The sequence below is a fragment of the Tetrao urogallus genome, assembly GCF_951394365.1.
Source record: "Tetrao urogallus genome assembly, chromosome: 6".
Taxonomy (NCBI): Eukaryota; Metazoa; Chordata; class Aves; order Galliformes; family Phasianidae; genus Tetrao; species Tetrao urogallus.
The window spans coordinates 25,330,632-25,357,214 of record NC_136819.1 but is presented as its reverse complement, the minus strand read 5'-3'; the positions used below and the strand labels follow the sequence as shown (position 1 = coordinate 25,357,214).

At 38.7% G+C, this 26,583-nt stretch overlaps 1 protein-coding gene across 1 annotated transcript; it reads right to left on the bottom strand.

The window, feature by feature from the left end:
• Window positions 1-1,405: 1,405 nt before the first annotated feature.
• Window positions 1,406-26,248, bottom strand: LOC306948129 (cytosolic phospholipase A2 beta-like; the record flags this gene model as incomplete). Its single annotated transcript, XM_079537631.1, has 21 exons — window positions 1,406-1,650; window positions 2,670-2,856; window positions 3,756-3,922; window positions 6,346-6,531; window positions 7,072-7,176; window positions 7,452-7,589; window positions 8,641-8,758; window positions 9,364-9,586; window positions 9,823-9,959; window positions 10,932-11,067; window positions 11,967-12,004; window positions 13,018-13,128; window positions 13,251-13,378; window positions 13,785-13,848; window positions 15,013-15,055; window positions 16,574-16,632; window positions 17,887-18,018; window positions 18,695-18,831; window positions 19,460-19,636; window positions 20,349-20,421; window positions 26,228-26,248. The coding sequence occupies 21 exons, from the start codon at window positions 26,246-26,248 to the stop codon at window positions 1,406-1,408; spliced, it is 2,625 nt and encodes an 874-aa protein (XP_079393757.1).
• Between the last annotated feature and the right edge of the window lie 335 nt (window positions 26,249-26,583).

The following is a 26,583-nucleotide window of genomic DNA, read 5'->3' as shown; positions in this document are numbered from 1 at the left end:
GCAGATCTGTTTCTCTTTCTTTAATTTTAAGTACAGCTCATTCTAGATATCAACACAGAAGAAATGTGCAAGAGTTTCCTGGGCCTCTGTGAATGTCCTGTGTTTGGATTAAATATGCCAAAAGCAGGCCCAACTCCTTCAGTGCTATGAAACCTAGAAACTTCTCTGATTTATGTTTCGTGCACTCCGTATCCTTCTCTACCATCTTTTTAATGCTGCAAAGAGCCGTAACAATATTCCAGGCTCTTAGATCAAGGCAGTATTTCTCACCATAATCCCAAGCAAATGAAAACCAGGCAGTGTTCTTTTCTGAGTATTTTCCTCCAGCAAAGAGGTGTGAAAAAGAATTTCCTTTTTTTTATTTCTGTTCCATTTTAGTGTAGCACCTATTAAAAATACCTTGCCTGTGATGTTAGGGATAAAGACTGTAAAGAGGAAAAAAAAATCTAGTTGTGAAAATGCAGTAACTATGCACTCTGTTACATTACTTATTTTATCCTGCATTCAGCTTGCATCCATAAGAAGCATTAGCTTAGGTCTTGGTCATCGTTCTTGAATTAAATGTAGTTACTTGTGTCTATGGTAACTATTCACCCTGAGTTTTTTATTTCAAAAGCTCTTGACATTTTAATTCATACAGGCACTGCCCATATAAACGAAAATAATCACTCATGCCTTAAGTGGAATTTTTCCTCTAGCCAAAACTTGAAAGCAAGAACCATAGTCTCATGTCTTCTCTTCTTGAAATGTAACTGCCCCCTTCGTGGCAGTCTGGAGCAGCATTTCTGTGCCAAACATTTGCAGGGGAATGGAATAAAGGAATAATTTCTACATCAGCAAGGGAAATTAGCCAAACAAAATGTAACAGTCCGCACTGCAGATTGGCTGCTGTTAACAGGTATGTATGACTCTTTGGCCTGACTTCAGAGCTGAGCCCACCAATTCAGTGCAAATTCTTGCTGCTCAGCCTAGCTGAAAATCTGGACATTACTGAATGCAAATGGCCAGGACTTGGTTTGTAAATAATTGTATCATTCAAAAAGCACTGATAATGGGCTCAGGATTGAGGGAACAGGCACATGTAAAGAACTATTGCTATAACCACCACCATTTTTTACAGCATTGGGAAATTCTTGAAAGGTCTCTGCTAACCAGGACTCTCATTTCTTGTCAAGTAAAACTACACTGTGAGGCTCTTGTGGTCTGAAAACTTGGGTGAGGAAGATTGCATAAATTCTTTTGAAAGCCAGGAACTTGAACAAGGCAAGATGAGAAATGTACAGGTTTCCTCAGTCTCCTGCAAATCATGAACACTGTGATGCATTGTAATGTGACTGTGATTGTTATGAGTTCATTGTAATGTGACTGTTGTAGCCTTCAGTGAGGAAAAGAATGAAAACCCAGCCTAGGCATATCCAGCTCCAGAGTGGCTGGGGAGATTCCAAGTCGTGCAACTTATTTTCCGTTCTACAGCATTCTGAAGTGCCTGAAAGAGCAGGTCTCTGTTGTTGAGGATGTTGTACTTGCTCAGGTTCACAAGTTTGTCAAAATTTTCAGGAGAGTAGATTAGCCTAATGAGGTAATAGGGTGAACAGTTGTTTTCCAGATTTACTTTGCCTTCTTCCATCTCTGAGACACTGCGCTTTTCCCCTGTGGACGAAGAGAAAAGCCACCATAGTGAGCTTTGCTTGATACACATCAGCTTTTTATGTAACTGAGTGTTTTCATGGCAATGAGACTTCAGTATGTGGGGCCCAGACTGACAACAGAAGTGACTATTAAAAATGTCCAAGCTTTGCTTTGCCAAACTTCCTGATATTTGGAGAGCCTTATTATCTGTGCTATCCACATCCAGATACAGCTGCATCTGCCTCAAGCACAGAAAAGTGCAGTCTGTAAGGGCATTGTAAATGGGAAATTCACAAGCCAATTCTTTCTCTTTTCTAGAATTTAAATAGTTAAAAGCAGAAAAAATAAATACCCACAATAATTTCCACAAGGTGTCTCTAAGCCATCTGGAAGTGAAAAGCTCCACTGTTAAACCTGAAATTCACACAAACAGGTTGCTAAGGTCCCTCCTCCCCCAGCCACTCATATCAGCTGCTCTCAGCTTGACTGATGAATCAGTGCCTGCTCAGAGACATACAGGTGAGCATCACATCTCACACATTTAGGCCTGGAGCATTGAGAAGCTGCAGCAGCTGTGTTGCCCTGCATAATCTCATCCATGTTTCACATAAAATGCCCCTAAGACACTTGTTTTATCAGCTAGCCTCTGTTCAGCAGCCTCACCTGATGGCACAGTGCCATTTGAACCATGTCCAGTCTCCACCTAACAAGCCCAGTTCCCTCTTCTGGGCACCTCCTCTTTGTCTGCAGTTTCTAAGTATGATTTTGTTGGAGTATCTGTTCACAGTGGTGAATCTCATATCAGAAAATGAGCTTTACTTAACCTCTGTTGCCACTGTTCATAATTTTCCCCAAATGCATCCTCATTCATATCCCAGAGATAGAGGCAAATATGCATGAATGACCCTGACGGGTAGAAGATGGGATACTCTCACTCACACAAAGGCTGTGCCCTCTTACAAAATTGTTAGGAAGAACAAAGAAGATCAATACTGTAGAAAGACAAATAACCCAAATTCAAATAAAAAGACTAAACTTACCAGGTGCCTTGAATTCCTTAAATGTGTCATTCACAAGAGGGAAATGAATTACTATGGGTGCTCTCGGGTCCTCTGCATCTTCAAACACGTAACATTCCTTTGGGTTCTTTGCTTCTTCTTCACTTATCTCCACTTTGGGGAATGGGATTTTTTGTATCTTGCAATATTTGTATGTCATCTCTAATTGCTGTAGATACAGAACGTCATTGCCTTAAAGGAAGTACTAAGACAAGGTTTATTGATGTATCACAGAAATACTGTGGCAAATTAATTCAGTTCCTAGAATTACACTGCAGTCTAGGTGTAGACCAAAGTAGCCATAGAACAACCCTACTTTCTGCCATCACATGCCATAAGTCAGAAGACACTTATCACCCCGTTGAGTTTTTTAAAATTATTGGAAGGAATGACAAAAACCACTCTTAGAATTTGTCATGAGGACAGGACGTGGGAGATCACAATCTTGTCTTCAGCAGCCACTCGCTACTACAACACCCAGAGTATCCTAGAAAGTGAATGTCATGATCCAATACAGAGAAAGGAGCCTAAGACCTTTAGGCCTATCAGCCTATATTGCTGTGGTCTTGAAGGAAGCTTCCATCCTCCTCTAAGATACTGTGACTGGTTTGCTCTTTAGAATATGATCAAGATTTGGACTACTATTTACTTGAAAATTTTAATAAATCAAGTATGCACATACTCTGTCCCGCTGATCAGATCCCACGCCCCCTCACACTACAGACACATAAAGGGAAATAATTTTCCTGATCACCCAAGTGGACCTGCAGAAGCTCTGAAATATGTAGTTGAAAAAATGTAAGCATGTTACCTACGTATCTGCATGTACAGCAATCGAGCTTCATTCAGTCTTTGCCACCAAAACTCCAACAAACTCCATTACTCACCTCAGGAGCTAACCTTTGTACTGTAAAGATCACTTCTATACCTTTACCAATTAGTCACTTTTAGAGTAGCTGGTCACTGTATAATTTGAGTATCAGATATAAATTTGGCTATGAACTCTTATGGCTTTAGAATAAGAATTTGGCCAGGGCTGCAAGGAACAGATCATATTGATTTTCTTACCTTGAAAGCATTCCCCAAACCATAATCAAGTGAGATAATGACATCTACGTTCCTCTCTGGCTTGAAAAGTGCTGCACCACTGGTGTTAATGAAATAGCCAACATCTATCAGGCAAAGATATTTCTGCAGTGGCGTCAGACTGTTAGGGAACGAGTCCAGCACAGTGTCTGAAAAACATTATGAATATAGTTAGCAGTGCAATGATCAAAAGAGCTGTGATACACAGTAAAGGCAGCCCTTTGTCATTGAGACCAAGCTCACCTCCCTCCATAATGCGACCCCACAAACGTGGCCTCACAAAGGCAGGCTGTGAGGCAGCCAGGCAGAGGACAGGTGAGACACAGACTCCACTGGCCTCACAGCTGCTCTGGGGATTGTTTTTTCACAGAATACAGGCTTTAGCCGATTTTTTTTCCCCTGCTAAGAACTGGGAAAAAATGCAAACAACAAAAACAATTTCACAGTGTAACAACAAATCTAACAAATGCAGTACATTGCTGCTCTTTTGCATTGCTCCTTTTCGACTTCTGCATTTTCTGGTTTAGACTTTTCTCTCGAAGTGAAAACTCTGACTTCAGCTTGCTTTCAGTGCCATCTCATATAAACTATGTTAGCCATGTTGAAAAAAATATCAGATTGTGCATACAGGATTTTCTCCCAATAGCTTAAAGCATTCAAGTATTGCCTCAATTAATTAAATTTCACACACACTCAAAAAGCAGCAAAAAGTAGATTATGGAAATTGACATATTGAAATCAATAGCCAATATCTGATAGCTAGATTCTCTTTTCTCTGTCCAAAACCCACCAGCCACCCTGTAGACAGCAAGCCCACTACCATTTCTAGTCTCATGGAACAAGAAACCTTTTGCTGTGATATGAATATCAAAATAGTGTTTTAAGAGACTCCTTCAAGTTGACAAAAGGAGGTAGCAAAGCCTACAGCAGACCCCTCATTCCTTGAAACATCTGTGCTTAGGCATTTAAAAAAAATGTTGATTGCAGAAATACTGCACATCTTTCTGCCTCCTTGGCCTCATTCTGTAGTGTTGATTTAAACTGTGCAGAATAATTCCAGCTCATTCCATAGCCTGGAACATTTGACAGCATCTTGAAGTAATAACTCATATTTTTTTCATTCCCTTAGTGTCAGATCTTTACAAAATTATTTGCTTCTTTTAGCATTTATGGATGATGGGATTCTGGTGCACTGAGAGTTCTTTGCTTGCCTCCTCAAAGAAGAAACAGAATGTACTTTTTACTTCTATTTGGCCTGGTGAATATTTTAAGTTGAAATTTCACTACACCCAATATCTTATCATGGACACAAAACTGTGCAGCATTTATTCATGGCTTCATAAATGAATTAAAGATCAGACTTTTCCTCGGGAGAGTCTCTACTTCCATTTTAAAACTCTACTTCCTTCAAAAAGGGACTTTGAAGAAGTGCTTCCTCAGAAATTCCCTCAGAAGCACAAACTACCATAAATGTATTACTATGATTGCCTGCTATGAGTTCTCAAATTTATCACCACCAAAACTAAGCTTTGCACTTGCCATTTAATGAATCTTTTTAATGTTTCGGTTAATCTGAGCTCCGGGGAAGTATTTAAGACAGAGCTGTATTCCTGAGACTTCACCTACCATTAGACTATCACTTCTGAAAAGCATTTAGTACTTTGCAGGCCCTAAAAGCTCCACACCTCTTGCCACTTGTCAGCAAACTTCAGGGAGCAATGGCAGCCAGGCATAAAAGGTGTAGTAACTTACATGGAACAGAGGAGACAAAACACAAACTGCAAAAGGGAAGGACTCAGAGGAGCACACGTTTCCTTGCTAAAATCAGATTAATAATGTAAGACCCTCCCACACTGCTACCTGCTCAAAGCATAACTGGAGACTGGATTACAGGAAGATTTATGGTGCTCAAAGGCTCAGTTCCATTATCTGCATATCATTTCATAGACTTTCATGGTTTTTGAGGTAAAACAACCATGACTTCACTTGTTTGTTCACCTGCAGAGCACAGGCCATAGAAAATTGATGTTTAATTTATACATCAAATCTACACACTCTTTTTTTTTTTTTTTTAATATAAATCTAAATCTATGTGGCTCTAACTTTCTACGGTTGGTTTTTATTATTTCTGCTTCTGAAGGGTTAAGGAGAGGTGACTAAATCATCTAATACTATACACATATCAACCATGCTTTTGCAGCCAATCTTCTCCTTCATCTGACCAACACAATAATCTGCTGCCTTATGTTTCCAGTGTTACCTCTGCTTACTGACCTCAAAAAGAATTCACATTTCTCCGAATCTTCTGACTACTATACCTATGCAGAATGACACACTTCCTGTAGAAAAGCATGCTGTGACTCGTCAAATCTCGTCAAAAAGTGAAAAAGCATCTCATGGACTAATTCATTTTAACTTGTCACTCTGAGGAAACACACACAGTGAAATAGTTCCATCTCAGCAGATTTCCAAACCCCGAGCAAATATCTCTAAAAGTGAGATTTCCAAAGTCTAAAAAAAAACAATCTGAGATGTTACCTGCACACTGCAGCTAAATCTTTGTTGCAGTTACCTTTCCATTCAATAAATTTTCGCTGGTGGACATAATCCTTATGAAATTCTAAGCCTCTCAGGAAGTTATGAGACTTTCCCAGTAGTGGCCGCTTCGTTATAATGTCCTGAAACATTTCATACAACTTCCCTGACAAACAAGATGGAGGCTCAATGATAGTGGTATCCTCCTCAGGAGAATGTTTCTCTGAAATAGAAAAGGAATCATGAGAAAAAAATAGGTGTAATCTGTTCTGCTAGGCACTTTTGCTGGCTCACTGTTCTTCCCTCTGCATTTCCTGCGATCTGTTGAAAAATGTATGTACACGATCATTTGAACACAGAGATATTTGGTTTTGTTTAAAACAAGCACGCCTTTTGCCTTTTACGTACTTTCTTTGTACTTCTGTCTAAAAGCAAGAGCCACCCTTCTCATTTGTAGTCACAGGAGTCACTTAACAGATCATGAATAAATTCTAAATGAAAAACATTTGCAACTGGCATGAAATGTGCCTCTGGGAATTAAAAATAAAATAACCGTAAGAGGAAAACATCACAAGGTGATCATTCTGATACAGGTGAAAATCATACCAGAAGATCTAGAATGATGCAATGCAACACATACCAGTTTAGGGAAAACATGTGAGAGATTATTCACAAACACCTGCAATGGTGTATTTTCCTTACTCACCTCCTTAACCGAAGGCACAGTCTGGTCAAAAATGAATGCTGATTTTGAAACCCTTACCTATATCTACCATATCTTTGGCCCATCGCTCCCAGAATTCATTTGAATTTGAGGACCAGTACAAGCCATCCAGCAAATTCCTGGTAAAGATGTTTGTCCAAAGACCTGCAAGTCAAATCACATGGGAAAAATACTGAACCAACACGTTAACTGTTGACTATTTCAACTAATTGTTTTTTTTTAATTATAAGTATCAATGCTATGGATTATGGGCCTGGTATGAATATGTATGAATTGACCTTGTTATGTCATAGTTTAAGTAGAAGAGTTGAAGCTTAATAATGAAAACAATTCAGTGTTTTTCCTCAAGGGCTAACTACTCTCAGGCCATTCACCACGCAGTGCAAAGTAACAAAATAAGAGGTATCACTTTAGGTCACCTTCTAGATAGCAGATCCGAGATTCTGGCAGCTTTTTCACTCGCCTTCCCATGAAGAACTCACTGTCAAAATATTCTGAACGAATGGAGGCTCCGTACTTTGGTATGGCCACTTCATAAGGAGAAAACTCAGCCCACTCTACAAAAGAATTGGCATATGCTACGTTTAATGTCCTACAGAATAAGGAAACAAAGCCTACCCCTTGGATACAGCTATCTAAGGTTTCATGAACTTTGCTGGTCTCGGCAGCTCAGTGCTATCACTAGTTTGTACTGCAAACTACACTGTCTAGTTCCATAAGAACTGAGAGTATTCACTCACTAGCTTTTTCCACCTCAGAAAGAGTCTAACATTAGCATTAAAAATGTAGACTCATATTGCTATATAAAGATTCTGGGAACCCACCTATCTCTCTAACTCAAGATCATCGAACAATAAACAACTGTGATACAACCCTCAAGGAATGACCAGTATGAAAAATCTATTAAACCAAACATGTCAGTCTACATGATACAACAGAGAAGCTTGAAGACACATCAGCTCAGAATTAGAAAGCATCACAGTGTGGACATGGCCATGCAGTTTCCTGATTCAAGCTGCCCTGCGTAGTTATTACTGTGGAACAGCAGCCACAAACCTAAGTATTAAATGTTTTTTTCTTTTTAGTATCTGATTACTTCAATATTTCTTGCTGAATATAGTCTAAAGGGTGTCATATCACACCCATATAGCAATCATACTCCACTCTACAGATTGTCTTTTAGATAATTGACAGTTATACTACATAGAATCTCTACAAACAAAGAAACGATCACAGCCATTTCATAGATGTGAAACTGAAGCAAAAAAAAAATCATATGATTTGCTTTCACTCACTCACTCACTCACTCACTCACTCACTCACTCACTCACTCACTCACTCACAGTGTCTTTGGCAAAGCTAGAACTTCATCCCACAACTTCAGAAATGCCTTTTTTATGCCAGAGAATGTTTTTCAGCAGATCTGCCTTTTCTAATCAACACCCAGCAGTTTGCAAGAAAGACAAATACTTTATTAAAAGATGAATCTTGAGTCAGGGCAAGCAACAGAGGCAATCCTTCCATATTCCCCTGAGATATACACATTGTCACCCTATAAATTCCCTTTACTTCCTACTAAGACTCTGAAGAAACACTTGGAATACTTACCTCTAAATTTGAAAGTACTGAACTTTTCCTCTTTGACATTGAGGACTGCGTAGAAAGGCAATGGGTTTTGACCATACTCCAATGCCCTGCGCTGGTCTGTGAGTTTGTACTTCCTTGGCTAATCAAAGGGACAAAAAAAATCACAGTGAACATAAGCTAAAACCACCGACACAATCTACATGAGCACTGATGGACAACAGATATTTTATTACTCAGAGGAATCTGTGAGTCACATCTCCTTTAAAAAACTGCTTCTTTCTCGTTCTGAACTTTCCTTCATGGTTGTCTTTTGGATATCTACTAACCTGTACATTAATATTTAAGTATGCTGACTGTCTCTATCCCACAGATCTTTACAAAGTCTCAGACTAATGATCACAAGAGGCAGTTTATTCTAATTCTGAAGTGTCCCAAAATAAACAGACATTAAAAGATTTGGTTTTTCAGGGGTAAATTGTTCAGTTCTTTCTGAATATTTGCCCACTTAAATTATTATCTGTTGGGCACCTTGGTTCAGAGGCATTGACAAACCATCAGCTACTCCAGAAAGTCCTGGCTAGAGAATCCTTTGCCATTATTTACAAGTCATACAGGGATGCACTAGTCACTCTGGATTTGTTCCACACGTTGTAACATGCAATCAAAGTGGGAGATGCTAAAGCAAATGAGTGGATATTTCCTAAATGCGTGGCAGGACCACATACCTGGTGGTGTGGTACATACCCGTCCATGTAAGAACATTTCCTGAACAAGTGACCACAGCGTTGTAAAAGATGAGACGTGTCCTGCTTTTGCCCTTTCAGCAAGTTCCTTGTGATAATACTTCAGATGCTCCATAGACATAAGGTTTAGCTTGCATTTTGTCACCTGTGCTTTTACTGCTCTGAGTGGCCCCTCCAGACTCTTTTGTGACCAATCTGCGTGTTCATACAGGTCTGCTAGGGTCCTACAGAACAAAAATGTGAGAAAATCATCTATTTCTTAGTAAGAAATACTGTATTTATCCTTGCGCTCTCATCAAAGCAGAGAAGTTGTGTTAAAGATCTGATGGTAATAGCTTTACCAGGGAATTATGTTCACTTATTAACAATGTGAGACTTTGAAAGAAATGCGTATCTCTCACTGTGTAGAAATGCGGCGTCACAGACATTCCAAGAGTAAATCACATCTTCTCTTACTCACCATGTTGAGCCAGAAGCCCCAGTGAGATAGGTAACACAGTCCAACAGATTTAGCTTCTGAAGAGCTAAGAGATGGCCAAACATAGCTGACATTGCTCTGAGGCCTCCACCTGTTGCCATAACAGCTATTACTGGGACCTGCTCAAAACATAAATATCATCTTCAAAAACTTACTCACTTGCCTACTTGGAAAAGTCTAATTACAGCTCTTATAATTTCCTCCTCAGACTTCATGGGAGGACATTGAAATTAAATCAGTGCTTAGACAGCCTTTACCAGTACCTTATTTTAATTAATCTCCAGATACTCAGAGAGTTCCCACAATCTCCAAGCTTGGATGAGATGCAGTGATTCTGAATCTCCTTGCTCCCTTTGCTCTTTATTGCAGTTATTTACAACAGATAACAATACAACTATAAATAATAAAACTGCAGCAAATGTAATTAAGAATGGATTCAAGGAAGTAATGAATAGGATTTAGAAAAAAAAATATATTAATTAAAAGAATGATTCTTTGGACAGCATCCATTCAACAAATAAAACTACATCAAGAATATAAATGTTCACTTTAAATTTCACCCTGGATCTTGGCAACAAAATGTACTTCAGCTGGAATTTGTTAGAAAGGGCTCTTTCTCCATCCTGAAGAATTTCCACTTTTTGTGAAAAGTGTTTGGAAAATGAAAAAAATATGTAATCCTAAAGAAGAAACATCACAATGATTTCATAAATTTCCACTTGAAGTCAATTTCAAATACTCCTGTTTTCCTATTTATTTTGGGTTTGCCTGGTTGTCTGTCATCTCACAAAATGTACCAATGTCTCATTTTGTGTCAACACACTGCACCACATTGTTGGAAACTCTGGCCTTGAAGAAAGATATATTATAACTTTGGGAATTTGACCTATTGAAGAATATGAAAGCCTGAATAGCTAAGTTGAAATTTTAGATGAGTATGGGATATGCCACTCTGAGAACTTGAGTAATGTTGCCATTCAAATCAATGGGTTTGTCATCAACATGCAAAAACTACTAGAAGGTTTGTGGGGAGTTGCATCAATCCTAATTCAAAAGGCCCACACCCTATGCTTGGATTCCAGCTCACAGACCTCATGTTCTTGTAGATCTCTTTCCAGATGAAAAACCCTTTTCAGGGCACTGGCAACCACTCTCTTCCTTTTTTGCAAGAATTCCTGCTCTTCTCGGCACAGATCGTATCCTAAGCGCACATCAAGTTTTTCTGTGCTGCAACATAAATAAATCCAGAGGCATTGGATTAGGATTGAAAATGCATATGAGTCTATTTTCAGCAACTGTAGTCTATTAAACACCATAAAGGATCACGATACACTGTTCAGATTTACAGGCAGAAACGCAGATTCCAGCTGCAAAGAAATCAACTGTTTTGCTTCTACATGGTCTCATTATTTTCCGATCTGATGGTTCAGTCTAAGTTTTACTGCCAGCTTAGAACAGCAAATAAGAAAGACTTCTACGTATCCTTCAGTAGCATTGTTGGCTTAATTCTTTCTATGTTTCCTTCATAGATCTAAGCAAAGGTTCATCTGAACCTAACGAGTTCTTTCAAAGGGATTTTACCATGGATCTCCATGGAAATGGTATGATGAAAGACGTTTTCAAATAATTTTGTTTGCATTTGTTGTCTGTCTCATTATTTTACTGTTTAATGTTTCCTCTTCCCTAAATGATGCTTATTCATATCACTGGTTCCACAAATATATTTTCTCAGGAATACTTATGCAGTTTGAGTAATGTACAGAATCTGGATGTTTTGCTCAAGTCAAATTTCCTTCTCCCTCTGCCTTTTCTTGCTTATCCCTTTGGAAGAAGTCTCCAATCTCAGTCTTTGGTTCTTTGAAGCAAAAGACATCTGACTAAGTTCCTTTAAAATTTTCTCTTTTTTTTTTTTTTCAAGGTAGGGGGAGGAGGCATCTTAGCATGACTCTTGCCCCAGAGGCATCTAACTTTGCTCTGTTGTGGTGACTGTTTTATGATGACTTAACTGTTGACATATTTTGCCCCAAGTCTTTTGCATTCCTTGTATCTAAATGAAGGATTCTCTGCTCCAGAATACACTGTTCAAAGAGCAATAAAACTTTCAAAGAAAAAAATAGTCTCCTTACCAGTCATTCAATTGGAGGTACAACTGCAGTGGCACATTCTGTAAAAAAAGAAATGTGAGCAGGAATGAAAATGATTGCGTGAAGAGAAAGTTTAGAAATCTAGATCTTCAGTGATTCCTTGAATGTCCCAGCACTACCACCATCTTGCACATAGTTTTTTGGGAAAAATTTGTCAGGAAAGGAATGGTAAGCAAAAAAACACCAAACATTTTCTAAAGAGGCAGAGGCACTGAAGGGGCTACTTGAACAGGCTGTGAACAGGACTCCCACCTCACTCCATGAACCAGCTTAATCCAGCAGCAGTATCACATACAGCTACCCTCTCACTCCTGAGTATGGAGAACAGTATCCAGCTACAGATAGTGTTACTAAGAGGAAATGCAAGTCACCATATGCTTTCAAAAAGCTAAGGAGGTACAAGAATCACCTGCTGTGGAACAAATGTTCATTCTCCCTTCTCTACAGGAGCGACGCTGCCAAGAAATTTTCCTCCTGCTTTTGCCTCTCATTTGCTGCAATGTGTGAGAAAAGATGTCTAGCTATTGTTCAGAGATTCACCAGTCCATACAGCTGTGTTACTTCTGCTTTTAAGGCAATTCAGAGTTGTACTTGTCCACCACTTATGATCAATATTGTACACATAGAGGAATGTGACAGAATTGTTCTTTGAAAGTAAGAGTCAAGTTATCTTACTTTTCCACCTAAAGCTTAGGTATTTAGACTGAGCTAGCCACCCGGATTTCATACAGACAGTAGAGACAGACTGGGGCATCTCAAACTCTTGCTGCTGAACGTTCTCCTTTTACTGTGTAACGGTACTAGAAGCTGGTCTTTAAATTTAGACATATGCAACTAAAACTAGTCAGGGTGAAACCCCAATTATTGATTTTACTAACAGAAAATTAATACTTCTGAGAAAACCAACCCTTTCTCATAGAAAACTTGTATTCACCCAGCCTATAGGAATTCTTTTTCAAATGGCATCGCATTAAATACTGAGGGTTACTTTACCCTTCTCTCCAAAAGGTCTCATAAATGGTGAGGCACTTACATGTCTTACAGGGAGGGTTACTTTCACTTTATGACCAACAGGGAGAAATTTCAGTGGTACTGTTAAGGTGTCACTTAAATTGTTTGTGTCATCTTCCTTATCAGAAATTTTCTGCAAAAACAAAAAAGGGTGTATTTTACGTACAAAATGAAAACAGTCCAGTTCCCCATTGTTTTGATGACAGTGAAAATAAGCAGGTAGTATGAGAATCAGTATGGTACAGTACACTTTACCTGTAGCCTGGCTTTTAGAACTGGCTCCCAAGCCTTCACACAATGGAAGTAGAAGGTATTTGTGTCTTCTGTAGCTTTCTGTGTTCCTTCATGAGATGCAGGCACCATAAGCACAAGATTCTTACCCTCTAGTGAAAACAGATTTGTTTAGAGAATGTTAGAGCTGTCCAGGCAAAACAGCTACCAAAGTTGGCATTCATTTCTTGTGGTAAATCCTCTGTAAATTCACACACTGGCAAGTCTCCCTGGTATGAGAATTGGTATTCCTGCATTTACCCCATAGCTTGAAGTGCTCCCAGTGTCAGCACTCTCTCAGATTTCCACCAGCAAAATTTGCTGTGTCCAAACTTGATAGTTTCAAGGGAGAGACACCAGAGATGCAGAGTTAAACTAGAGCAAGTTCAGGAACTTTCACTGTACTAAATTTTATTGCCTTTAGGAGGTTATTAGTTGTCTCTGTATCCTGAAGTGCCTCTACCTGGACCTGAATGCTTATGATCTGGTTGCATCCTCACTTCAGAGAAATCTGCATACCTCGCAAATATTTCCTGCTTTCACTATGGTCCACTTGTACTTCCAAACACCAAACTTCACGGGACTGTAAAAGACAAAAGTGGAAATGTGTGAAAATAGTAAATGCTATGACTGCAGCAAAAAACGAACCATCATGTAAGCAGTCATTAGTTATAATACAGAATCAAGCTAAACTGGGCTCAGTGCTAGAAGCAATCTAGCAGCAGAAGATTAAATTCATTATCCCAGGACAGTAGACCAATTGTAATGCTTTACAACTAGCTTGTCCATACAATGGTGCATTGCCAGAGGTGATTATACCTGCTCAAGTTATCCCCAAATCAAGAATCTTTGAACTACACTCTGCTGTCCAAACACAGCTACATACATATCTGGTAATTACTTAGAATAGGTGGAAGGAAACCACTTGATGATGAATTTCTGTGTATTGTGGTCATGATTAGTCTACAAAGCATCTTCTTGCTAGTCCAGATGTAGGGAGATCATGGATTTATTCCATCCTACTCTCCACCTGAGTCATTCCAGTTCACCTTTAATAACTCATGCCAGGACAGTTTTCCAACAACACATGCCAATCATTACAGCTCTCATACCTCACACAGAAAATGAGGGGCAAAGAACAGAATAGGTGTTATTTTACCACAGGTGTATTAAAGGCTAGCATCTGGAAATCACATGTAGGTTTGGTAGGTTTGGGATGAGGTACTTTGTACTCTTTAGCTGCTTGGCCAGCCTGAGGAGATAGGTAATGGACCACATGCTGACTTATATCACAAGAGGACTCTGTTTCAACAACTTAAATAGCTCTTTATTAAAAAGCGTGTGTCCCAAAAAGCTGTTAGATTAGATAATCTCTGAGTTATTGGAGTCTTCTGTAGACTCATAGCTGTCAAAACCTTTGGTTTTCCTGCCAAATGCCATATTGCATTATCTGAAACACAATATTTCACTTTGCCAACAAAAATGTGATTCTGTAACATTAGCAAACTGTGACTGGTCAAAATACTGATACTTGAGGACTTCAAGAAACAGTTTCTATTCCATGAGGAGGGAAACATAACAAATGGGAACTGTCCCATATTTGTAATATATAATGTAGACCATGCTCTATTCAATTATGTTTTCCCTGTAAAATATCAGATGGCTGAGGGAAAAGGAGAGAAAGGGAAAAGATTAAGAGGAGATAGAGGAAAAGTAATGCCAAGCTAAATTCAAACATGAATCTTACCACTAGGACATCATTGGTAATGACATACTCTGGAGGGCCAGGACTAAAAAGAAGCAAAAAAGAAACAATTTGTGAGAATCCAGTATTTTTAATAGCAGTTGCATTACTTCCTGTGTAAAACTGAATATAGTTACATTCGTGCCATCCTTCACTTTCTGAAAGGTGCACTATGTGACCATCTGCTAAACACATGAGCCAAAATGCAGTACCTAATAGAATAGCCCATAAAAATATCAGTTCTTAAAACTACAAGAAAAAAGGTGTAGTCGTCTATTTGGAATCACGTACTGCCCTTACCAAATGGCCACATGGCTTGGGGAAAAGCAAAGATGACTAATAATGTACTCTCCAAATACTTTTTAGGAAAGACATTTTTGACTGATCTAGACAATAATTTACAACTGGTCCCAGAGAAAGGCAAATTAGAATTGGCTCCCATTGGGCTATACATACGACTGGAAAAACACTAAGGTAAGTAACAAAAACTTTGTCCCTGACATCTCACCTTGCAAGACCCAGATCTGTCACTGAATGGTTGGAGTTACTCATGGAATTAAATAACTACAGAGTCTACTAACAGAACCTCTCATTACAGCTAATATTCCAATGGCACCAAGTTGCACACATTCCTAAGTGCTTTCATAGATCTGAAAGGACCACTGAAGTTATGCAGTACGTGATCTTTGACCATCTACAAAGTCAAGGATATTTTACAAAGCAGCACATCCAGCTCTCTAACTTCTGCAGAATGCATTTATCTTCAAATAACTTGGTTTCACTTCCAAAAATGGAGAATCCCCTACACCTCTAGTAACTTGAGCTGTGAAAAATCTTCCATTTATTTCTAGTCTGCATTTGCTCAGTCCAACTTCTAAGAACTGCTTCTTACTCTGAACTTTAATCTGGTTGAGACTGAGTCCACACTTGCAGGAGATGCTTACACTAGCTCTTAAGGTGTCTCTCATAAAAGAATAGATTTTCTGAGTGTTTTCCAACTCACAGTGCCTGTTCTAATCATGCATTTAGTCAGTTTTAAATGGACTATATTACTTCCAAAAGCATTTAAAAGAGAGAGAAATTTATCTTACTGAATTTGTTCTCCTACAATGTTGATTATCACTTTGAAGAGGGGGGGATTGTAATTGTATTATTTGCAGATTGCATGTTTTTGTAGTTTAACTAAGCTATCACCTAATGGTCTATCTAATGCTGTCTACACCACTCCACGTACATTTTGTTTTCTGGTCTTTTAGAAACATCATGGTGTTCATGGCATTATTAAATTAGTGATAATAGCTGTTACAGTGTTATGTCTTGTATGCATCTCATGTGCAAGTTATTGAATCCTGCCAATGTTACTGCATTACAATAATCAGGATATAAGATAAGATTTGTATACAATACACTAAAAGACAGAATTTGCTGGGGAAGTTAAGGCAAAACAAACAAACAAAAAAATCAGAACAGTAACTCACTGCTGGGAAGAAGAGCTGCAAAAATTTCTGCTTTCTTATTACACTGCCTGGCAGATATATGCCTTTTAGCTTTGTATTTTACTCACATTTTTTCCATCCAGAATTCCACTTCCAAACTTTCCCATTTCTTAATGCACCTCTCTTTCTAAAAATGAAGGAGTAAAATAAATACAGATTATTGGAGACTGCAAGAGTTTACTGGTAGAGACACCTAAAATCATAGAAGAATTTTGGTGGGAAGGGTCTTTAAAGCCATCCAGTCCCAATGCCATGCTCAGGACCCCCATCAAACCTGGCCTTCAGAACGCCTCCAGAGATGAGCCATTCACAAGAAACTTGAAAAGCATTTCAGTATCATGTCTGATGTCTCTTCTGTTAACATTATTAAATAATCTGTATGTCACTTCTTTCCAAAGCTGAGATTGCAGGAAATGCATGTAAGATTAATACTCTACCACTGTGGGATATGTAGAACTATACAATTTACAAAGACCTAGAGTGGAAAAGCTTGGATAAAACAGAAATAAAATGAATTTCTGCGAAGATGGTCTGCCCAGCATAAAAGCGTTGACACTCAATAACAAACGTGACAAATTCTGCCGTCATTTCCGTTTAAATTACATTCATGTTGAATCCAGCAGAGATGAAGGGGAGAAGAACACTCACAACCAAGGAGGTTATTGAATCATTAACATTTCCCAGTGATTCAGTGAGTGGCTGAGAAGTGCATTCCACCAGCCTGCAGAGTCATGGCGGGGAATCCCTGTTAAGAGCTCTCAGCATTCAGGAAGTAGCTGAAGCTCTGGTATGGACTGTCTCTTTACTACTGGAAGTGTACAGCAGTACCTCAGCCATAACTCACAGAAGCCCAGGAACTGTCACAGAACTATCCCAGTTTTGTTCACTGGACAACTCTCTTCCTTATTAAAAAATACTAGTAGGACAGGCATCCCTTACCTATTGGCTATGAAAACCTCAATAAACAGAAGAAATCCAATATGAACATTAACAGGAAAAGCCTGAAAGAATCATTAATTCAAGTGGTTAGTTGATTATCTTCAAGTTTTTAATAAGAAGTCATCAAGGGGAAATGTTCTCTAAGCATAGGAAACGTGAAATAAAGCCAAAAAGTAAGAAAGTTGTTTGGGGGATTATAAATGATGAAAATGACTGTATTTACAGATGCTAGCTATTAACATTTATTTCGCCTGCACAGAGATGGTTGCACAGTATAGAACACGCTTCATTTTCTGAATCTGTGAAAACAGATTAATAAAGTCACAAGAATCTACCACAATGATAACTGACTTGATGAGATATTGATGATGCAGACCCAAATTCTATCTAACACAGAAGCCAACATGGAAAGTAAATAACTCCATGTATTTTCAGACCTTACCTCTGATTTCAAAGCAAACTTCTCACGGACTCTCTCTCCAGGTCTGACTCTAGCAATATTAAAAAGAACTGTGAACTGCATGTCATCTTTGGTGAGTGGATCTTCGTCACACACCGCCAATTCTAAAATGTTCTGGTAGTAGAAGAAAATAAATACGAACTCTTATTGAACTGCTGTTTTCAGGAAAAAATATAAATAAAATGATTACAGACTTTTGTAGGTGATTGACTAGCACAGTGGTATGAATAATGGAACCTGTGCTTTCAGGAGTCTGGTAATGTGGAACTGAATCATTAAAATCCAGCCCTGGGAAATATATCATGGAGTCGAAGACAACAGCCATCAGCAATCTCACTATCCCAAGACAGAGAAGATGTCTGGTGCTCTGCACCACTTCTGATAACCTACCCAAAGAATGCACTTATTAGGTTTGTTCATCCTCAAAGTTCTATTAACTATGCTATAACTCCTCCATCCTTCCCTTAAAACCAGCAGATGAAATACTCGTTGTACTCTAACCATTCAAAATAGCCCAGAGATGAGACATGCTACAGCAGTACTTATATCCCTCAGGAGACAACATAGGGAATCCAGACTAGCTCAGATATAGGAATTTAAATCACAGATGTCTACAACTTGTTGAGGGGAACGCTACTCTGTGTATCTGCTGTTTTGTGCTAACAAATCAGGTGGAAATTCCATCTCATAAGCGATGTCTTAAGTTATTTAGCACATTTGATCAACGAGGAGTCAATTGTGGACTCCCAGCAATTCAAAATTGTAAAATTTCCATTTTTTTTTTAAATACCTCAACTTCTCTCTGGATCCTAAAGTAGAAAGTCTCATTCCAGACAGGGTTGTCCGAATTCTTGATAGTTTTGGTCTGAAGCTTTTCATTTGAAGCAGATGGCAGCCACAAGCGCACATAGCAGTCTGATGCAGTCACTGCAGCAGAAAAATAAAATAAAATCCAGACGCCAATATTATAGATGGGCAAGGCCATGATTCTGGGGAATAATAAATACTTAAAAAAAAATAAAAAAGTAATAAATAAAGAGATCACTGGTTGGAAGCAACCAAGGATCTTGGTATACAAACTGATTTCTGGGTAGCTACAAATGGCAAATATCACATGCACGCATGCACACACAAGATACACTGAGAGCAGTGTTTCCCATGTGAAGAGAAAGAAGTAGAAAAGAGCCCACTGACCATTCATCAGGCATATTCCCTACCATTCCAGTCAATTGTATTTAAAAGAAGTTTAACTGAAACTAATGCTAGTTCCAAAAAGGACAATTAGGATGGTTACAGGAAAGGAAAACACATATTATAGACAAGGATGACATGAGACTGGCTTGCTCAGTTTCATAACGCAAACACAGGGGGACATGACTGCTGTCTAGAAGGGTTAGCTACTGGGGAACATCTGCTGCAGTTACAGGCCGCTGTGGGCTGAAAAACAGGTTGGAAATCTTCTCAATTCCAGCCTAAACCCATTTTTTATGGTTAGTGTGGTCAGTGTCTGGAGCAGCTGTCCTTTGGGAAAAGCAAGGTCGGAAAGCACATTTACTTTGTGGAGCTTGACAGCGGTGTGAAAAGAAATCTCCAAGTTGATGTCTTTCAGAGCTGGAGTCTGGACTTGACTGAAGACGTCTACTGCAGCCCGAGAGGCCTAAATACTTCAGACTGGTATCAAGCAGTGAATAACAATGCCCCGCAAGGTTTTGGCAGGAAAGTGGAACTGTCCCTTCAATAGAGTAGACAGAACAGGTCATTGAGACTCAAATACAGGCCTTGTCACTATGGCCATTCTGGTGTCCACCTCTGGACATAATACCTGAAGTACAGTGAGAGTATAAGAAAAGGCAGCTTGAGGTCTTTTTGCTGGCTGAGGAGCACATAGAAGACTGCAAAAAATGACAGCTGAATGGCTGATCCATCAGACACCCTGAGAATGAGCCATAGGAGGCTATGAGAGTGAGATAAGAAGTTAAAGAAAGTGGAATAAAAAAGTAGACAGAAAAGTCTGTTTTGCCTGCACATTCAGAATGTGGTTAGGGCAGGGTCTACACAGGTTCTCCTTAGTCAAAAACTTAGGAACATTATTTAACATGAAACACCCCCAGATGACCCTCTTTAGAAGGTCTGAAATTCCCTAATTGACTTTTGACTGTAAGAAAATGTATAGGCTGCAGTTCCCTCACATGGTCTACTTTCCCTTACTGGTTCAGAAAGTTCAGCTGGGAGTCTTGGATTTTACAGTTTCTCTGAAATGCCAATAGATCTGGCCTCTAAACTAATGATACCTCAGGCATTTGATCTAATTACAGCCCTGATGTCAGTATTTCTATTGCTCTGCTTTATGCGTATATGGTATTTGTATACCTTCAGAACTTAGGAACATTGCTCACTGTGTAAACTCTAGAGGTGACTAAAAACACAAGCAAACCACAACTCACATAGGTCTCTTGACTTGATGTTCCTGGCTTGTATGATTCTTACAGAAAGCATGTAGATGGGACAAATCTTCATCTGCAGAGAAAACAAATGCAATGAGTTTTGTCAGCTCATCCTACAGAAATCATACGTATTTTGAACTGTACAGAGGACTGTCTGTCCCTGCTGTTTGCCTGTTTGAAGTGAGGAGGTCACCTTTCAATGGAAGTACGCCATGCTAAGATGAAAGCACGATTACCCACTATTTGATGCTTATTTGCAGACTATTTGCTGAGTAGCTTGAATAAATGAAGACAGAGAAAGAAAGAAGACAGCAGCTCATATAATGCTATAGGAAGCTCCTGTAGTCACCCAAAAATGTCCCTTTACAAACAATCTGGTATATACATGGTTGTGGTGATGACTGTTCTGCCAACCCGCAGAGGAACTTATGCCACAGCTGGGTCAAAACAGGGCCTTTGGAAGGCAACACTAGGAACTCGCAGCTGCCTGCCTGGGTCTGGGCTCAGTGCTGATACTGGCTCTAGATATGGCAGTTACTAACCATATTTAAAAGCTTCCAATCTCATATCCTAAGTAGGACTAGAGTTTCATTATGTTTATAAGTAGGCCAAGTTCAGCAATAGGCATCTAGTGGACTGCATTACAGGCTCTAAGTGGACTATATGCCCAGCAGAAGCCCTTCAGATGAAGGAAAAATAATGCCCTGATTTAAAGGTGTAATATCACAGAATCCTACATCATTAGGCATCTTGAATTCATCTAATGGAAATGTGACCAACCCTCTTTCAGATACGAGATTTATTCCTATCAGAAACAAGACAGCAGTGCAATATTTATTTCAAGTTACTTGTTCCAGACTCTCACGAGAGTCAAGCTTCCCAGCCTAAGCTACTCAAAAAATACTCAGTGCTTTCAAAAAATGTTTCAGTAAGCCTGAATGAACACACATATGCAGATGCAATAAACTTAATTAAAGGAAAATATTTCCGTTTTTTCTTGCTCTCCAAATTGGAACATTTAAAATTTATTTTCAAGCAAAAATAACAAGCAGTCTCTCTCTCTCATTAACAAATTAGAACAGGGACAAATCATGCTAAAAATACTCCAGTAGCTTTCATGGTACTTTAAACAACAGACTGATTGAAACAAGACATCTGTTTGTCTAAACCAGAGTATCCCACTACACTGCAACAATATAAATATATTTTTTTTAAAGTAGCACCATGATTAATTTTCTTGACACTGAAATGATTAACTTCAGACACACTAGGAGATGAGGAAGGGAGAACTTCTCTAGAAATAGTCATTCTACTAAATTTGAAACTCCTTTTAAATGGGGTGGAAAATACTGGACTTTTTTTTTTTTTAAATCAGAAATGAAAATTGCCTTCATTCAGTTTAATTCAATTTTTTTTTGAGGCAAATAGCATTATATGAAATGGACACAATTTTAACTGTAAATTAGCACACTCAGATAAGGCTTTACATTAAATTTTACAAAGTCTATTTTTTTAAATTCAGGTTGATATTCAAGAGTCATCTAAACAGAAAAATGCTGTTGGTAAACCAGTGCAAAATCACAAATTACTGTCTCTTGGACCTTAATGGTTGATTGAAACACCTTCTGTATAGAAATGCAAAGCACATTTGTTTTTGTGGAACAAGAACCATTCCTGTTATGTTTTCTTCCAGTTTGAAACTGAAATATTTTGAACCTTACGAGTTTAACACATTATGGACATTTCAAGTTCCAGTGAGGACAATTCTAAACTATTCTTGTAGCCCACTGAAAGAATTAGACTTTAATTTTCCTATGCAAATAGCTATTAAACATAGAAGTACCGACTGGAACACTCAGCATTCCTAGTGGGTTTCATTAACATGAAATATTGGATTATGTAGCCAATTACAGGGCTGACTGTTTTTAATTAATATGTTAATTCTGTGCTGTTTTGTAATCAACTTCCCCTTGCTCAATGGAAGCCCAAATCATTCTCAGATTTCGCCTTCACTGGAAAAACAGATGCTGGTATATAATTTTCTCTGAACCTTACATGATGAAAATTTCCTAATTTCTTACAAAAAGATTCATCTGCAGCTCATTATCAGCTACTCTTAGTTGTGATAGGTGTCATGCTTTTGCATCTTCTCCCACTACAGCCAGAAAGCTTCATACCTCCTCTTCCCCTTTCAGCAGCAAGCACATTTAATGAAAAATCATCTAAGGTGACTAAATTTCTTCAGATTTGGTGCAGCACAGCCCTTGCGTTGTTGCAGGGAAGAGATAAACAGGTTCAGATGGGTAAAGACGGCTGTAACAAATCCTACAGACTGTGAAATCCCATGGAAAGCAAGAACATCCTGCTCCCAAGGCTGCAGTTTCTGCAGACTGTGGTAGCCATTGAGAATTGAGCTAATTCTCTTTTTCATCAGAAAAAGGCTGAGCTCATTTCCCTTTATAACAGTCCAGAGTAGCCCAGCAGGGGTCTGATTTAGATGGGCCAAAATAACACCCTTGTTCAAAAGTGCTAGTGCTCTAAAACACCTTTTCATTTGCTGTTTTCATAACTTGAAAAGCAAAGTGCAATATTGCTATTAATACGAATTGCTAAGCATGAGTGTTATATCCAGACAGCTCTTCTGGAGTTATTTACTTGCAGTTCTACTGATTTTGCTCCTTACTTTCTTGTGAGAACCAGAGTTTTTTGTATAGGCTCACAGAGACCAACATAATGCTTCTGGAAACATGCAGTGTCAAATGTAGTCTTCACTGAGGCACATCACTCTATTTTTGCCTAGAAATACAACCATCCTTATTTGCTGGAAAATTAATAGTGCCACATTGAGGCCAACAATAGAGTGCAGGACTCAGCTGCCTGTGTACGTCTGCATCCTAGACAACGACACTCCAGACCAACAAATAGTGCCATGTCCAAACTCCCAAAGAGTATTTAAAAAAAATGCACTGAAAAATCTTCTTTTCATTTGATAGCACTTAGCATTAAATTACATTTCTGTACTCTTAGAGAAAGTTTTGAAGGGACCATTTCAAGTTTAAAATAGAGAAAACCCAAGCAGATAAAACTAGCCACAATTGTGTAAAACCCTAAGCAAACTGAAAATTCACATCTGTTTCCAGCCTTGCAGTGATGATTGTAATAACACATTGGCTGGCCTACTGTCTGGCTTCCAGGGAATAGTCATATGCCTGTCAGCTTCAGGAGGACACATAATTAGCCTTCTCTACTGTTTACAGGCAGTTAGTCACTTCAGGGTTTCATCCCAAAAAGAGAACTTTGAGAATATATGAGCTTCTCAAAGCTCATTAATAATGAAAAGCCTACTGAGACAGTTTTCAGATGGCAATGAAAGAAGCAAAACCTACCAACAGCTCACATCCTTGATTTCACTCCTTATTGCCCCACCATGCTGCTCCCAGAACAAGGCCTCATTCACTAGTAAATTATTCTTCTAGGAGAATAGCTTCTGCAGAGCTTGACAACCTGGGAAACTCCTCCCATCACCATTGGTTTGTACATGTTGGAAGTCTGACTGGAATCGCAGTGTTGCACTTCCCCAACTCCAAATCTAAGCAGTTAACAAAGTAGAGTTACCACCATGCCATACCAACAGGTTATATGAAGAGTTTTATAAGAAAAGTTTGTACCCTGTCTTTTGGCATCCTCTGAATAAGTTTTAGAATTTTCTCTCAGTTTTGTCAGTATTTTTAGGCGCAAATCATTACTTTTTTTCCATGCATTATTTTTTCTCTCTCCAGTGGCATTCTACAAGCAGTGCAATATCTTATGTAACGGATCTCACACCATATATGATCATTTGGCATATTCTGATCATTTCTTTTATCCTACCATCGGTAGATGGTTTACTTCAACTACAGTTTGGAGGTAGTTTATTAAATTAAGGGTAAAGCGAAAAACTTAAAAAAAAAAACAACCCACAACACTTTTTGACCTTCTCTTGATCAGCCTGATTCCAAAACACTCTCCCACACAGATTCTTTAATACATAACGTGGGCTGAGGGCATTGGAAGTTGAACTTTTAGAAAGAAAATCTAATTTTGTTTATGAATATTTATTGTAATTTCATGTTTTCAGTGATGGATTGTTTCAAGAGTCACAGTAGGTTTGGGATGGACCGTCCTTATACTCTACCAGTCTTCTCTTTACCTGTATGGGTGATTGCCTCAGGGATTTGTACTGTTTCTGAGTATCTTATAGAAAAAAAATATTCCATGGTTCAAAAAGACTAGACTGATAACTCTTGTCTGAGCAGAAAATACACCCTTATGAAAACCAAGAGTTTCCTCAGAAAGCTGCAAATTAATACTGTCCTCTACTTCTGTGCAAATTCTGTATTTTTAAATAGTAAAAAATTAACTTGGAGATTTTCAGTAGGCCTTTCTAGATAGTATGAAGCATCCATGCTTTCCAGACAACTTGCTTTTATAATCCAAAAGAAAAAGAAGAAAATAAAAAGAACACAAAACCTGATTTCTGTCTCTATTTATTCAATTAAACATACTGAAAGAATGCATTTTCCTGACAGAATGTCACAGCTCCTGCAGTACTGAAAGAATATTCTTCTGTGGGAGCAAAAACCTTCTGACCTGAAGCTATGCCTGAACTCTATATTTTGTCCATATTGCCCATAAAGTGGGAGAATATCAGACAATAGCAGCTGTAGCATTAGGTTCAAATGCAAGAACTTCCTCTGTAATAGAGACTTTTCAGATAAAATTTAATCTGTGCTATCCACCCATCTATCAAATTCAGTGTTACCTTAATAGATACAAGAGATACTTTAAATGGATGGATGATACTTAGTTATAAGATGGATACATACCTCTGGATCTAACAGGTAGGTAAACAGATTAAGCACAAATTTTATCAAAATAGTACTTTACATATATAATTCATATTCTTTGTCCTGAGCACCCAGCATCCGACTATTTTTAACCCTTCATAAAGTCTATCAATTTAAGCGACCAGTAGCTGAATCTTTTAACTTCACCTGCAATTATGTCTGTGGCAAAGAACAGTAAATATTCTTAGATGTTAAAGATGAAGGATTCTCAATAACCCATAACACATAACACATAATATAGTTTCCCACTATATTTAAACCCTGGGAATGGCCATATTTCTTTTTGTTACTGTAAATTTTGACAGAGACTTTGATACATAAAGAATGTTTAATTTGTACATAATTCAGACACGGCATCAATTACTTTTTAAAGATTCACATGAGAACATGGCCCAGAGCCAATAATCCTGTTGATTTATACTGAAAGCTATCAGCTGAAATCTCTGAATGGAACTCACATTGGAAAACTCAAGTCGAAACAAGCAATATCTCCCCTCGAATCACAGACACTGTAAACATTACATGAAAGACAGCTAAATCAGCCAAATGGCTCATTAGAACTCCCCCCTGCAGCTAAACACAAATCGTGCTTTGTTGCTAGAAAAAGCTGTTGTTTTTTTTTTTTTAGCTTGGGCAAGCAACAAACATGTGCGATCCTGAGAAAAGCATGCAGTAGGACTAAGGCACTTTCGTTTTGCATGAAGTAAACTCAAGGCCAGCCCTGCTCCACCCTGGTTCATTCCCGCGAGTACACCTTACGACAAAAGGGCCACGTTTTACTGCATTTTCATTGAATGTAGCTCACACATCAGTTAGGGCAAGGGAAAAGGGAAAACTGCAAACTTGCAAAGTTCAAGAGGACCCTGCTATATCAAACCAGCAGCATCTCAATGGACACACAGAAGAGCGAGTTTACTTATGAGAGCAAGAGCCAGCTGTTCCCAGAAGCAAGGCGTCAGGCCAAAGCAAAGTCAGGAGCTGCAATTCTCTTACCTTGGCTGGTGGGCTTCCCATAGCACACAAGATGGCGACAACAACAGAAAACTCAATTTGGATAACAGATCTGTCAGCTGACAAACACACTCACGGCTTGTTGTTGCTGCTGAAATAACCTGAAGGACACATATAATTTATACAGGCGCTGAGCTCCACCCTCTGCCTCCTCTGTATGGGGAAGAGATTCTGCCTACGTCTGAGGGAGACATCTACAATGTCAGAGGTGAGAGGAAAGCTGCAGTTATCACATCTCTGCCTGTCACTTTACGCCTCTTACCTTTTGTTATTATCTCAAGGCAATCCTTCCTGGCTTATGGGTGAATTCTGCCATGTTCAGAAAGTCTCCCTTCACT